The sequence below is a fragment of the Aristolochia californica genome, unplaced genomic scaffold, assembly GCF_029961685.1.
Source record: "Aristolochia californica isolate CCGP_79_NKW_82.1479 unplaced genomic scaffold, dmAriCali1.0.hap1 SCAF_11, whole genome shotgun sequence".
In the NCBI taxonomy this organism is placed as follows: domain Eukaryota; kingdom Viridiplantae; phylum Streptophyta; class Magnoliopsida; order Piperales; family Aristolochiaceae; genus Aristolochia; species Aristolochia californica.
In genome coordinates, this window is record NW_027181782.1 from 349,966 (window position 1) to 365,810 (window position 15,845).

The 15,845-nt window shown below is 38.0% G+C and overlaps 4 protein-coding genes across 4 annotated transcripts; 2 read left to right on the forward strand and 2 right to left on the reverse strand.

The window, feature by feature from the left end:
• Window positions 1–755: 755 nt before the first annotated feature.
• LOC137944319 (E3 ubiquitin-protein ligase AIRP2-like) lies at window positions 756–3,454 on the forward strand. Its single transcript, XM_068789970.1, has 5 exons — window positions 756–949; window positions 1,704–1,854; window positions 1,954–2,020; window positions 2,097–2,331; window positions 3,025–3,454. The coding sequence occupies exons 1-5, from the start codon at window positions 870–872 to the stop codon at window positions 3,233–3,235; spliced, it is 744 nt and encodes a 247-aa protein (XP_068646071.1). The 5' UTR covers window positions 756–869; the 3' UTR covers window positions 3,236–3,454.
• Window positions 3,455–3,804: 350 nt separating this feature from the next.
• LOC137944254 (pentatricopeptide repeat-containing protein At1g03560, mitochondrial) lies at window positions 3,805–6,545 on the forward strand. The gene has a single exon (XM_068789880.1). The coding sequence runs from the start codon at window positions 4,010–4,012 to the stop codon at window positions 5,960–5,962; it is 1,953 nt and encodes a 650-aa protein (XP_068645981.1). The 5' UTR covers window positions 3,805–4,009; the 3' UTR covers window positions 5,963–6,545.
• A 1,208-nt stretch (window positions 6,546–7,753) lies between these two features.
• On the reverse strand, window positions 7,754–12,399 carry LOC137944050 (tetraspanin-19-like). Its single transcript, XM_068789551.1, has 7 exons — window positions 11,720–12,399; window positions 10,814–11,169; window positions 9,228–9,327; window positions 8,650–8,730; window positions 8,440–8,544; window positions 8,174–8,365; window positions 7,754–8,067 (listed from the first exon to the last, which is right to left on the reverse strand). The coding sequence occupies exons 2-7, from the start codon at window positions 10,966–10,968 to the stop codon at window positions 8,056–8,058; spliced, it is 645 nt and encodes a 214-aa protein (XP_068645652.1). The 5' UTR covers window positions 10,969–11,169; window positions 11,720–12,399; the 3' UTR covers window positions 7,754–8,055.
• A 980-nt stretch (window positions 12,400–13,379) lies between these two features.
• LOC137944682 (uncharacterized) lies at window positions 13,380–14,689 on the reverse strand. The gene is made up of 2 exons (XM_068790399.1): window positions 14,389–14,689; window positions 13,380–13,797 (listed from the first exon to the last, which is right to left on the reverse strand). The coding sequence occupies exons 1-2, from the start codon at window positions 14,630–14,632 to the stop codon at window positions 13,571–13,573; spliced, it is 471 nt and encodes a 156-aa protein (XP_068646500.1). The 5' UTR covers window positions 14,633–14,689; the 3' UTR covers window positions 13,380–13,570.
• Window positions 14,690–15,845: the final 1,156 nt, after the last annotated feature.

Consider the following 15,845-nt stretch of genomic DNA (forward strand, 5'->3'; position numbering starts at 1 on the left):
AGAATAATTAAACATGGGAAAGGTTTGTCGCGAAATTGAAGACACTTGCAAATAATCCATATTTTCTTTTTTAACCATATAACTCATTTATTAATATTATTAACTTATAAAATTTTAATATCATGTGAATGCTAGCTTCAATTTTCAAATATTTTTCAATTGATCTTCTTTAACACATGAAGGGTACTCATGTAAATTAATGGAATCATGAGCCTATATGGAGATCATCATTACCTTATCTTGTATTCTTGTCTTGGATATCTTAATTATGCCACCTCCCCACTAACCGCGGTTGAGAGAGCCCACCACTTTTACTTTATGAGAGTAAGAGCCAAAGTCCAAATTCCCTGAAATGGCAATTTTACCCTTAACTCGAATCCTTATTTACAATTTTCAAAACTTTTTTGAAAAATAATCTCTTTACATTTTTTTATCATAATTTTGTTCTAAGTATTTTATTTAATTTAATAAGATAACAACTAAAAACAATATTTTATGGTGAATAAGTCACAAAATTGGTCTAGTGGCATTTCCGTTATTTCCTTCAAAACCAGTGTCAAACTTCCTAGTCCTCTTCAGATATTCCAAGTGGCTCGAGCGTGGTGGCAAAGCTACCAAAAGTGGCGAGCGTGTGGATAAGGGCGTCGTGCGTAAATCCACTACGACGCTTTATGTTGACGCCTAGCCGACGCCTCTCCTTGTCCACGTGTCATCGGCCGGACTCGCCTCGTTTTCTCGCCTCCGCGCCACTCTGAGAAACGGAGAACGGGAGAGAGAGAGAAGGGGGAAAAGGATTCGGGGGAGAATTCGGGTTCTTGAAGGGGAGTGTTTGTGGATGATTTGTGGCGGTGTCTTCGGAGAAGAGGGAGATGTACCTGAGTCCTATGAGGAAGTCGTTCAAGGATTCACTCAAAGTTCTGGAAGCCGACATTCAGCATGCTAATACTCTGTAAGCATGGCCTTTTTGGGTTATGGGTTTTTTTTCCCTTGTTCTTGTAAGAAAAGTTTTTTTTATTTTTTTTTGTTTAGGTTTGACACTGGTTTTTGGTTTGAAACGATGTTTGTGGTTAAGATGTTGTAAAAATCTGATTTTTCTTCAGGAGCTTAAGAATAGCAGGAGAGGTTGAGTGCAGGAGCTTCTGTTTCTTGTTCAGCATTTTTTTGGGGGGCCTTCGTCTATGTGATGATTATGGTTTTTTAATTTTTGATACATCCGAAATTTGCCAATTTTATCCCTTTTTTTCTCTAAAATTCATGTGTACCTAAGGCCGGTAGAGAAATTGAAACAGAACTTTTGTATGGGTTTTTGTTGTTGTTGTTGTCCTGATCGTTTTTGTTATGGCGGTTTTTTATTATAGATGCTACAGTGTCTTAATGAACGAGAAAAAATGATACCGGCAGATAATATAATTTGATACATAAATGGTAGGTTTCAGGTAAGTTTGTTTGTGCAGACGAGTATTTTGATGGATGCCTGATGCAATGTGCTTTCAATTTGAGCAAAAAATTCTCTTTCATAGCTACTGAGACTTGAAGATATGAAATTTTCTTTTTTTAGATATGATGAATGAAATCTTCCCCTCCAGTGCCAAAATATTGTCTTCTACTGATCGTTTGAGCCGTGAAATGCTTTTTGAGCACTTGCACACGATTTACTTTTTGTCCTTCTTCTGCAACTACTGAATAGTTTTGGCAATGTATAGGGCCTCAGAGTTTTCGAGGGAATATGATGGTGCTTGTCTCCAGATGAGAATGTCATACAGTCCAGCTGCACATTTTCTCCTTTTTCTTGTGCAATGGACTGACTACCAATTTGCAGGCGCCCTTGGACTGCTGAGAATTCTTATATATAAGGTTAAAATATGAATAACATCTCTTATTACTTCTTTATCTTCAAGTTTATTATATACAGACTACAAGGTCGATCATCTCAGCGAACATGTTATGCTGCAGGTTTATGTGGATGGCTCGACCACCATGTCAGTCCATGAGAGAAAAGCAAGTATTAAAGAATTTTATGGTACTGGGCAATTCATTTTTCTAAGATTTCCACATGGGTAGCTGGTGGTTCTTATTATGAGAATTTTCTTGCCTAGGTGTTATTTTTCCGTCTTTGGTGCAACTCCAAAAGGGGATCACGGATATGGAAGATAAGAAGCAAAGGGCAGTGTGCATGGAGAGGTATAGGAGAAGAGATGATGATGAGATGAGGCAATTTTCAGAGACAGATTTTGAAAGAGAAGAAGAATGTGGGATCTGCATGGAGTTAAACAGTAAAATTGTGTTGCCTACCTGTGGCCATTCAATGTGCATGAAGTGCTACCGCGAATGGTACTGCCCCCCTCCCTTTTCTGCTTCATTCTTTCATGATAAAACCTTTGCTGTCATTGTTTTGTAATGGAAGCTCAGACGTAGCGCACCTCCATTTTCCTAGTTTTTCCTCCTAAGTGCCATGAGTCTTTGTTGTTGAATTTATTGACCTTTCCAATTTATGTAGTTTTATTGCTTAATTGATGTTCTGGAAAGGCAGTTTGTTAATGAGCGGAGGCTGGTTAGGTTATACTGTTTTTTTCTGGCTCTCCTAATCTGCCATGGTGTCTTGTACTAGCAGGGGTTCATAAGAACTGGAGCACCAGCAGCAATGCTGCTTGCCTAATAATATCCCATTTGAGTCTGTAAATCATACCAAGTATTTTTTGTGTCTGATTGTTCATATACTGTCTTTGTAAAATGTTTACGTTTTCTTTGTGCCATGTGAAGAATGTTTTGATGATAAAGCTTGCGAATGAAGTTTTTACTCGTTTGGTTGGTTTTTTTAGTAGTTTAGACTTTGCTGTTCGTAGACTTCTTGGATACCGAAGATCTAGAATTCTTAAGATCTTCAAGCTCTATTAACAGTGGCTCTGTTGATTTTTTAATGCACAAATCATTGGCATTTCCGTTCCTGTTTCTTAATGTATTTGCCTGTTTTTATATCAATAGATGTTAAGTGGAGAAGACTGACATTGCTATGGTGTTCTACAGGCATTCAAGGTCAAAATCCTGCCCCTTCTGCAGGGACAGCCTGAAGAGAGTGAACTCTGGTGATCTCTGGATTTTCACTGACACCAGGGAGATAGTCGACATGGGAACACTGACGAGAGAAAACCTGAAGAGGCTCTTCTTTTACATTGATAAGTTGCCTGTGGTCGTCCCCGATCCTGTTTTTGAGACCTATGATTCCCATGTCAAATGAAACCCAGAAAGCAACAATTCGAACCGGAATTTGTTTTCCCTGATTTAGATTCATAGAGCTTGAGATCGGTGTGCCCGTCAGAGCTGGTTTTTCTTCTTCTTTAAGAGCAGCTCAATTTAGTGCCAGAAACAACATAAAGATCAGTCTGTAAATTGTTGTAATCCAGGACCGGTGCTGTAAATAATAATGTCTATATTGGTAAAGCTGAGTCTGCAGTTTCTTCTGCTTCTTGTTACAACGTACACATCTGGATTGTCTTCTTCTCCGGTTCTTGTCCTTCTCTAAGGACTTTCACTATAGTTTCTCTGACTGTCATTTGCCAGAATCATGCAGACCCCTTGCAGTATAATTGATGGGTTATTTTTCTCTTGCTTGTTCATCGATTAAATGATCCCTTCATGAGTGGCAAGAGTTATAAAAGTAAAAAAAAATAAAAATGAGAGGGGCGGTGTCCCACCCTCTTTCTGTTTTTGTAGAGAGGAGGGGGGTGCCTCTCTTGGGGGCTTCATCCTCCTATTTCTTTCCGTGGCAGCACGGAAAGACGAAGATGAGAAGGGCTGACTCCATCCCTGTCCCGAAATTTTGCAGGGTTTCTCAAATCATGAAAGTCGTCTGGATTTTCAATGTTTAGTGGTATGAAGTTCTAATATTTCTGTGTCGGGCCATATCGGCTGACACGTACCGTGTCAAAATTTGATACAAATATATCGGCCATGGAGGAAGTTTTAAATCTTCAGTAGCGAGTTTGGCACCGCGGCGGAGGGAATTTCTTCCATGAGAAACGCTCAGAGGATAACTGTCCTCGCTTCATCTTCTTCTTTAGTTGCTCGGATTCCTCAAAGTTTCCAGCCTCTCCAGCCTCCTATACCTCGCAGCCCACACAACAATGGCGCCACTGCTTCCTTTTCTTTCAGGTTCGTTTCCACATCTCTTCCTCCTCCCGAATGGATAGAACCCTTTTTCGACGTCTCTGATCTCGCTCATGATCCCGAAAATCGCAAGCCGTCCCCTTGGGTCGACCGGATATCCGACCTGTTGCGGAACTCCTCCGAGCTGGAAACCGACTTGAACGACTTCTGTGGCAAGTTTCTTATCCGACTTTCTCCGAATTTCGTCTCGTTCGTTCTCAAGTCCCTCGATTTTTTAAGAAAAAACCCTCGAATTGCGTTGAGGGTGTTCCGTTGGGCTGAGAAACAGAAAGGTTACTCGCATAAGCTGGAATGTTATGTGTTGCTCGTTGATATATTGGCTTCCGCTGGTGATTTGGATGGGGTTCGGGCTTTAGTGTCGGAAATTCGAGATGGGGATTTTGTTATGACTGTTCCTGCTTGTAATTCTATGATTAGGAGCTTGGGGATTCTGGGGATGGTGGAGGAATTGCTCTGGGTATGGCGTCGAATGAAGGAGAGTGGGATTGAGCCGACTTTGTTTACTTATAATTACTTACTGGACGGGCTTGTGAATTCCATGTTCATAGAATCCGCAGAGAAGGTTTTTGAGGCAATGGAAGTGGGCAAAATCCAACCTGATATTGTTACTTATAATACTCTTATCAAGGGATACTGTAAGTCTGGGAAAACACAGAAAGCAGTGGAGAAATTCAAGGAGATGGAGGTAAAATCTGTGAATCCTGATAAAATCACTTACTTGACTTTGATGCAGGCCTACTATTCAGAAGGCTCTTATGATTCGTGTTTGTGTCTTTACCATGAAATGGAGGAGATAGGATTGGAAATCCCCCCTCATGCTTACAGTTTAGTTATTGGTGGGCTTTGTAAAGAAAAAAAATGTTTTGAAGGATTTGCCATTTTTGAGAACATGATTCAAAAAGGTTATAAAGCAAATGTGGCCATCTATACAGCTCTGATAGATTCTTTTGGGAAAAGTGGGAAAGAGGGGGATGCCATGAGAATTTTTGAGAGAATGAAGGCGGAGGGATTTGAACCTGATGAAGTCACCTATAGTGTGATAGTTAATTGCTTGTGTAAAGTTGGGAAAGTAGAGAAAGCCAGGGAGTATTTTGAGTTCTGTAAAGAAAGGGGTATACTGATAAATGCTGTGTTTTATTCTAGCCTTATTGATGGGCTGGGGAAGGCGGGGATGGTGGATGATGCAGAGAAGGTTTTTGAAGAAATGGCACTGAAGAAATGTGTTCAAGATTCGTATTGTTACAATGCTGTAATCGATGCTTTTGTTAAGGCAGGAATGATGGAGAAGGCACTAAAATTCTTTAAAAGAATGGAGGATGAAGGTTGTGATCAGACAGTATACACATACACCATACTGATAGATGGTTTGTTCAAAGAACATAAAAATGAGGAAGCACTGAAGATGTGGGAGATGATGATCGATAAGGGCATCACTCCCACTCCTGCTTCTTTTAGGGTTCTTTCAGCTGGCCTTTGCCTCTCAGGAAAAGTTTCAAGGGCTTGTAAGATATTGGATGAGCTTGCCCCAATGGGAGTTATCCCCGAAACAGCATTTGAAGATATGATCAATATTCTCTGCAAAGCTGGTCGCTTTGAACAGGCATGCAAGTTAGCTGACGGGATTGTCGATAGAGGCCGTGAGATTCCAGGAAGAGTACGGACACTTCTAATTAATGCTTTGAGGAAAGCTGGTAATGCAGACTTGGCAATCAAATTGGTTCACAGCAGGATTGGTATAGGATATGAAAGATTGGGATGTATCAAAAGACGAGTAAAATTTCGAGCCCTTATGGATTGAGTTTGAATTCCCAGCTCTTTGGAGCTCAACAAGACCAAATTCTGGAGCAGAGTCTCTACCTCATAGCTTGTTTATTGCATCCGTTCTTTTTTTTTTCTAAATTCCTGAGTACATCAATTGATACTTCTTTAAGCTAATTGATTTTCAGACTAACATAACTTCTGTAGCCATTAGTGGCTGAAAGGGAAGGTTCTGGCTTGGAAAAAGTCCTTGGCTATATCACTAGACATGCTGAAGAATAATATCAGTACTGTTTGAAAACTTGAGAAGAAGTTGAAACAGGCAGATAAGATGTTCCAGATTTCTACAGAAATAGCCACACATATGCTGTTGTCACTCGAATGATCCCAGTACGAGATGGCCATGAGAGCTGTTGATGAAAATGTTCTTCAAATACCAAAGATACCAAACTGCAGTAAGGACTGTGTTTTACTCTTGAGGGAAACTTCATGATTTGATTATCTCTGGTTCGTTTCAAAGCTTCAAGGGGAAATTTGTTGTTCATTGTGTAATCAACAGAGTTGGGTTAATCTTCAAGTACTTTCTTGTGTTAGTACAAAACGGAAAATTTAGTGGAAAGTGGAGATTGAGTTTATTAATATAATACTCTGATAAATTTAACTTTATTAAGATAATTTTATTTATTTTTTTAACTAAAAGGCTTCACTTGCAGAAACAGGTTGAGACTTATTTTCAATTTGCAAGATCATAAAAAAATAACATGAGTAGAACTCCAGGAGGGAGCTGATGAGAGGCAAAGATCATAGTCGTTGAAATTCTTGTCATTTGTCCAAAAAAAAAAGAAAAAAAAAGGAGACTTGCTAAAGGATTATAATCACCTTTTGCTTTAATGTACTTTTATTTTACATTTAATTGTTGGTTTTCATTCTTATTTCTTGCTTCAGATTACTCTTGTTGTTCTGCTTCAACTGGACTGCCTGTTGTCTCAACAATGCTGGATTGGATGGCTCAAAATGTTGGTTGTGGCCTACTTCTTTGGTTCCATTCCCAACCACAACCTTTTCCTTGCAATTCATGAACTCAAGCCATAATCTTGCCTTCTCAACCCCACTCTACAACCGTTGGTTAGGAATCTTTGCCAACCTGCCCGTTGGCATCCCTACAATCTGGAGCAATGGATTAGTTAACCCTGACAACCAAATCGGTCTGTGGAAAAGGCACAAGAGGGAACAGAACAAGAAGATTTATAATGAATGTTGATGAGAAAAAGAAGGAAATTTAAATCTTACTGACAGAATAACCACTACAGAAAGGCAAGAAGGATAATTCAGGTAAAATCATACCGTGTTTCAATTTTAATCCTGGTTAAATTACAGGGAAGAAATTCTTAAACAGCAACTTCCTTGAACTGAAGTTTTTTTTTTCTGAGTGATTGTCACTCAAAAAGTTATCACAGTGAAAAATAAAATCAGTTAAACAACATCTATTAATATAATTTCCATATGTTAAATTTAAATCAATTCCTCCCGTAATGAATAACCAGAGTTAAAAAAAAGGTTTATTTTTTCTTCCCAATTAATGGGTATCCTTTCAGCCCCAAACCAATTTAAGACTATTCTCCTGCACCTAACAACTCTCACTTCAAGCTACAAGCTTTGAAATATGGAGCAAGTACACCTATAGACTGCAAATACACCAAGCTTGACAGGAAACCTGAATCCACTCCAGGCACTGACGTAGAGCTAAAGAAGAGTGTATCATCACCTCTTGAGTACTTCATTCATGGTCCTGGAACTGAAACCAAATCAGTAGACATTGAGGACAAAGATATGAGGCGAAGATGCTATATACATCATTAATCATCACATATATTTTTGTTACTAGCCACAATGGACACCATATCTTCGTAAATTAAATAACAACACCCTGACTATGTGATCTCATATATTATCTTAGTATGAAGAAAAAAGTAGTTTCAGAACAACACATTCCAGGTATTTAAGGTTTCACACTGCGCCCATGAAGACCAATTTGCTGTTCAATGCAAGTCTGCATAATTCCAGTAATGGGCTTCCGATTGACCAGAAGGGCAACAGTTCTCCTGTCTGATACCAGTTTCAGTCTGTTTGATATTACCTGTTTACCTGTCAATGAACAAGATGGTTAATCAAACATGAAGGGTGAGATAACTACGGCAAAATGACTGGATACAGCTGAGAACTTTCATGAAGAGAAGGAGAGAGGATAAACCTTTTCATATACTCTTGCATTCCACGGCTCATTGTTTGTGGGGTATGAAGGGTTCAAACCATAGGGAGAGGAATGAACTCGATCTTTCAGGAGGGGAACTGTGGCATGAGCATACTCATCATCACTGTCATAGTATATTCTTTGATATGGTCCAAGAGCTTTGAGAATCATGGCTAAGATAATAGATATTCCCTGAAAATAGCACAGAAAACATTCTTTGTTGAGAGAGAGAAAAAAAGAGGACAGAGAGAGAGAGAAAGAAAGACCTGCGCAGCAACAACCAATGAACCTATCCATTTGCATAAATCAAAGTTTGATTTCACAAATTTCTTAAGCTCATACAATCTCCCAGTAGCATCCTCTGGGAAGTCCTGAAATAAATAAAATTCAAATGAGGGTAGTAATTCGAAAGTCATCTTAAATAATATTTGAATGAAAAGCATGGGGAAAAAGTAAAAGGAAATGGGTAATAATACCTCTTCCCAATGGCTATTTAGAAAAACATCAGCAATAACTGCAGCCTCAAGCAAGACGAGGACAAAGATAAACACCGTATACTGTTTCTCCATTTAAGACCAACATAAGGCTCATCCCAGATTAGATTTGATAGTAAAAGAACAGAGTATTTAAAGGTGGAGAATTTTTTATTTTTTTTAAAAGGATTTATATATTAACAAAAAAACAAAGAATCCTCCAAAGTGTTTGTGAATGTGTCAACAGTTGTGAAAAGGTATACCTGCCCAACGTTCTTGCTTCCTAATAGAGAAGTTTTCACACTTTGAACTGAGTGTTTACATTCACAATGCTGATATTGTCCATAGCATTTCAGAACATCAGATTTTATTTTATGTTTGCAGAAAACATACTTTCCTCAGTCTAAGAGTCAATGAGGAACTCACTGAACATGCCAACTTTCACACTAATGTTTTATTCTTTGTAAGAAATTAATCAATGTCATAGTGTTACTGAATCCAAGCTAGGGAAACTGCACCTTAGAGAATTATGTTGAAAGATAATTAAAGAAAAAGTGAAAGAACAATTTATCTCAGGATACACAACAAAGGCAATGACCGTTTGCAGTCTCTGCAGCAATATGACCAGAACATGCAATGACACAAATTGAGACCCCCAACCCAAGGAAAGTATAAATAAACCTGCATCGCAAAATGGTTCAGTTTATAGTAGCAGTGTCATAAATAAAAATAAATAAAACTTTCTTTAGCTAACTAGAGAAAAAATTTTAAAGGTACGAAGAAAGAATGAAGGTTCAAAAGATGAGTCAACTTAGACCTTTGCCACATTAGCCACATTAGGTGTTTCTAATGTGAGGTATAAAGAGTTCAACATTAAAAAAAAAGGAAGCTTGAATGCAAGAAATTCAAAGATTAGCTTCTGCAACAGAAAAGGACAAACAGATCATCACCTTAAGATTGCAGAGAAGAAAGGTTATATTAAAGAGTAATAAAGACCATCAGCAGTTTTTTAAGTTTCCTAATGTTTCAAATCATGCAGAACTAACTGAAATTCCTATTTGGCAGTTAGAGAGAAGTAGAAAACTGAAAATGTATTTGAAAACAACAAAAACGAAATCACTTAAAAATTGGGGCAAAACTTAGAACACAAAGACATACATGTACCCAATGATGAGAAACAAAAGCTCCTCAATACAACAAGAAACAAAAGACGTTGATTATCTTTAATAGGTAGCTAACAACAATAGCAATTCCAATTAAACCACCATCAATTGGCAGCACTTTCTACGTCTACATGTCATAGTTCTCCATGATCAAAGAGAAACTTTAATCCTTCATCCAAACAAGTAGCTAACAGTGCTTTTTCCTCCAGAAAATCAGAGCCAGTGATTCCAAAAAAACAAAGGGAAAGGATCAAATCAAAAACCGATTTGCACCAAAAGTTTTTTAAGAAGGAAATTCAAAAGGAAGCCCACTTCAAAATAGAGCACATGGGTCTATTCCTTCCAAAGCAAAAAAAGATACTGTGGAGTTTTTTATCAGAACGGCAATTGAAAGGTCTGAACTTTGACACATAAGCAACCGTTCTGAAACTCAGGAAAGCTTTTCAAAAGCAAATTGAGGAGACGTTATAAAAGTAAGCACGAAAGCTCCCATCAACGAGATCAAAATACTTCATACATCCACTTACAAAGGCATTCATCATGCGGCCAAAAATCTACCAACCGCAACAAGTTAAAAACAACTGTTTCTCCTTTTCCATTTTTCATTTATTTGAAGGAATCCTTTCTCTGTTTCACCTAAGTCGAATAAAAAAGAAATCATGCACGTCTCGATCATATTGAGAAAAGAAATATGCTACTTTCTACTTGGTCAAGAAATGAATAAATTTGTTTCCTGATAGAGAAAGGACGATACGCAAAACCAAAAAAAGAGAATAGAAAAAACACCTACTTTCACTTTCTGCAGATCGAAAAACGAATTTATGTACTTATATTGAGAAAGAAAGAAAAAAACAGTTCGTCTCTCTAAATCATGTAAACGTAAATATATTAATGGCGAAATATATAATATGACAGAACATCAGATAAAAGATACACAAAACGAAACATTCCACCCAAAAGCGAAGAATTCAAAAACCCATGTTTCCATGAAAGCTTAATCTTACCATGGAATCTGAGAATCAAAGTCGCCATCAAGGTTCTTGTACCACACCCTAATCATCCATAAAGAGTAGAGAGCCATCCCAACCCCAACCATTCCAATTATCGAGTTCACTAGTTTCAACAAGGATTGAATACAACTCCTCAAAATTCGCCCCATTGGGTTGTTTCCCAGAACGAAAAATCAAAAATTTCGGAGAAACCCACAACAAAATATCTGCAACAATGGCAAGAAAACCCGAATTTCTGTATCAACAACTCCTCCGTCAACACCACGAGGCTTCGTTTTTGGCCAAGAATTAGAGACTCTGCATTCTGCAATTCTCGAACACCAGTTTAGAAATCCTCGATTTTATTCAGCCTGCGAAAAGGGAATTTGCGAATCAAAATCACGGCTGTCAATTAATTAATTTATTTTTACAGCTCTTTTTGCAAGTCGGCCTCCAATTTAGGAAGAATTGCAAAAGAAGACAAAAGCTGAAGGACTCCATAATAAGATAAATTTAAAAAATGTCAGTTAAGTAAGGGATGTTTTTATAAAAACCACAAATTCATGCCCTTCCCTGAAATTCTCTAAAATTTAGCAACCTGTTAGAGATCTCGTTTTGGCTAGGGTTCAATGCAGTGTCTCGCGATCACCGAATTGGTGTCTTAGAGGCTACTGGGCCCACTAATGGACGGTTAGGAGTTGATCTATTATCACATGCATCTTCTGTTCACAAAAGGGATGACCACCGAATTGGGTACTCTCTCGGTTTGCAATTTGACGCCAAAATTCAAAAAATAGGGAGGTGACTAGATGAAGATGGCGCCAACTGATACCTCAACATGTTTCCACCTCATATTTTTAAATTACTAAAATTTATAAAAGAAAAAATATAATAAGATTTCTGGTGACTAGGCGTATATACCAGGTGTGAAATTTTTACACGTGAGCTGGTGCTTATGTGTCACTGACATGGCACTAATGCGGCCAGATGGCATGGGGAGGGGCAGAGGCTCCTTGAGATGTTGTCCATATTTGGAAAGAATTACCCGGTCTTCTCTCCAAACAGTTTTCTATCCCCGTTGCAATGAGATTCAAGCTAGCCCTTCTTCTCTGAAACGGATTTCAGCATCCCAGGTAGATTAATTCTTCTCTGCACTGTTTAATGGGGATATTCAGGGTGAGCTTCTCCTTCATCATGGGATCACTCTTCGGCATCTACACTGCTCAGAATTACAGTCTCCCCAATGTCAAGACTCTGGCGACCTCGGGGTTCAAGTTGGTGAGGTTCGTCGAGCGAACATATCGCAAGCCTGCAAAGAAGAACGATGACGAAGAAGGATAGTTTTTGCCAGAGATTGAAAGAATAATGAATGAGAGATGGATAGAAGTTCCCTGTGGATTTGTTGTTAAGATTTTTTTTTTTCTTGTTTTTGTGCGGATGTGTTTCATTTTTTGCTTGGTAAGTCAGATTTGACAAGCAAAACTCAAAAAAAGCAAAAACAAATACTAGAAGGGGATTTGAGATTTGTACTATTTCTTAATGTGATGTTGAGATTAAGATCTTGTGACATATGTAGTTCTCTCTCTCTCTCTCTCTCTCTCATTCTGGTTACCAAATATTTTTTGTCCAAATCGAAACAGAATTTTACCTGATCAGTTGTAAGTAATTGGGTAAACAAGTAAATTAAATACAGAAATAACATTTACCTATGCATGTTTTATCTACCAAATTAACAGAATTAATCAAGCAGGAGCAGATGTATCAATCCAGGTATTTGTATCAGAGCATGTCAAGAACAGCTTTAGCTCAGGTATCAATTTTTTTCCCAGAGATTTTGGCCAATTGAAGTGGGTTAAGACAATTCCAACAGAAATTACAAAGAAGGGAGCCTCACATTGAAGTTCCTTGGACAAGCTATCCATTCAACCAGTTTAAAAGTCGGATAGGCTCTTCACCCTCATCATCATATGTTTTTGGATGGATAATATTGCATCAGGAATAGGATAAGAGTTCTTGTTAATTCATGAGAATGCTAGAATGCGATGAGTACCAGACTGTTCTAGGCTTACTGAACCAATTAAAGAAAGGGAAGCAAGCATATAAAGTAACCTCTAAGCCCATAGAAATACATTCTAAGTTGGCTGTTTTGTATTCAAAACACATTAAACTTAAGAAGCCACCACAGTCACTGGTGATTACTTAGAATGGACTTTCTTTTGATGCATCAGACAAATCTTTTTATTGAGATCAGGGGTAGGTGTCTTGGTATCACATGTCATATTAGGGCCCTTAAAATACATATCGGCTGATATGATACACATATTAGGAGGTACCAACTGTCTCGATTTAAATATATATCTCTCTATATATACACCTATATATTATATATAATATCAACACTTTCGAAATCCAAGAAATATCACACAATATGTGTATCTTATCGCTGTTAAACCCATCCCTGGTTGAGATGTCTCAGAATATGATGCAAAGCAACAGACTCATTACAAACTTTTGATATCTTGAAATGCCTACCATGAAAGTACCGACTGAAGCTCCTGCACAGATTTTACAGAAAGAACTCAGCAAATTAATGATGTCTAATAACTTTGGTTAGATTTGAAGGTTGGCTAAAAAGTTTGTCTCCTATTAATATGGCTTAATTCATACTGCATACACAGATTATACATTGCATTAGATTTTCAAGTAGTTTAACACTTGAGTATAGACCCATAGAACAGATAATTCAAGTCAAACAACAGATGGAGAAGTTTATTATTGATCAAAGTCCAGAAACATTCTGTATGCATGTCTATTTACAGAGTAATAACATTCAACCAACTTATCTATTTGAAAGCCCAACTTCTGGTAAAGAGACAGGGCAGAACCCCTTGAAGGATCGACATGAAGGCATATGCGTTGAATCTTTCTTCCTCTGCATTTCTCAATAGCAGCTCTTAATAGAGATTCTCCATGACCTTGCCTTCGGTGGTTCTCCTTCACTAGTCATGCATGGAACAACGTTGTATAGCATGTAAACACAGTCAATATTCTTGTTAAACAAAATCAAGTTTTGAAATCGTTTGAATGAACTCAGAGTATGCCAACTTGTATGTAACTTGGCCAAAATTAGGGTGTCCTGGACTATGCTAAATGTCAATAGTTCATCCCTTACTGTGAAGCTCCAGAACAAATACAGATTCATGACTATAAATCATGAAGAAAAACCTGAGAAAAACCGTAGCTTTTTATGTACATACAAAGTAAAAAATCTCTGTAACTCCAATACTTATTCTAGGTATCCATCTCACAGTTGTAGCTAATAGATAAGCCACTGTAGAAATGTTGAACCCATTTAAAGTTCAAGAAATTGAAAGTCATAAAAACTGTATTCGGAGAAGTAAAATAAGGATACTTTAAAGAATTCCGAAATTCATCATGTTTGAAACATTTACTAAACCATTTAGATTAATTTCCAATAAAAGCTCTGCGAAGTGCCCAAAACCACCACCAACATCGAAACACTTGAATCAAAGTAAATGCAACATAACATCACAAAAGCCCCAAACAGACGCTGGAGAAGAAGCAGTTACCTGCGAGTTTGGTGATGGAAGCAAACAAGGACGATGGCCAAGAATACATGACGTACCCAACGACTTCGCCGCCGAGGTTCAAATACATCAACCCGGCGTTCTTCTTCCGCAGCTCTTCGTGGAAAAATTTCGCCAGAGATTCGTGCTTCGGGAAGATCTTTTTCTCCATTTTTACGATCTCTTCGATCACTTCTGAGCTTTTGGAATCCCTCTCGAGCTCGAGGATTCTCGGAAGGGTCGCCATCGATTGCAAAGTGCGAAGTAGGTCGTAAACCCGGCCCAAGTCATGGGTCTAGCAGAGAAGACGTGACCCTAGTCAAAGTTACATCCATTATTAAAGGTGGGTTCAGCTCGCCTGATTTCCACCTTATATGCATGATTACGTAAACATAATGATATTATATTGTTCCATAGAATTTAAACCAAAAACATTTCGTACCAACTTATTGTGTCTTTTTGCTAGAATAGGAGACGATCAGTTTGACCCATGGCCTAAATTGGACTTAGTGACATATGACACTTCATCACTCTCCACCATGTCCCAAATGTTTGCTCTCCCCCTAGCTTGGAATATACTTATGGGTCCCAAAACACCAATACAATATAATGGTCAATGTAGGATCAAACCTTAGCTTCTTCCTAACTTAAAATAAGTTAGGCATAAGACATGATAGATTTAAAGAATAAAAAATTATAGACATCTATGCATAGATTCGACTCCATTGAGTCAATTTCGAATGTACAGGGCGAGTCGAGTTGAGATGATAGAGTCGGTTCTTCTATTCTAGGTTAATTATTGAACTCACAAATCCTAGTCCACTTATGCAACAAGTACCAAATAATAATAATGGTAATATTGTCAAGAGGCTGGCCAATGAAACCTAAAAGACTAGTCGGTTAAGTGCGGAAAGCCACCACTCACAAGAGTGGATGAAACCACTCTTACAAATACTATACTGAACATGTACCCTAATAATGTTTAGTTTCATTTTAATAATATTTAAAACACGAAATTGGAGTATAAAAACTACCCATTATGTTTTTATGTATGCTAAATAAAAAGAGACGAATTTCCATTAGTTATTCCTTATTTCTTAGTAGGGGTGGTCACCTTAAAATTTTGAAAAATGTAACATACCCGTGTTTGTTACAAGTAAATAATGTCTCGAGTTCCTTAAAAATTCGAGATTAGCAAGGCGCCCATCCCTTTGTTTCAAAATCTTAAACTTGACTGAGTTCAATTAGATAGAAACACAATAGCCTTAACCCCTAATTACAAAGTGGAATCCCACAATAGAATGGGCAAATTCCACGCCCCACTGACTCACTATCCTCCAATGGCCACTCAACTCGTTCAATCCACGAGTCAACTCGCCGAATTTTCAACCATGCTTCTTCCTCTCCACGGTCTGAGTGGGTCATCGGGTCCACGGAGAGCGACGCGACACAACCGGACC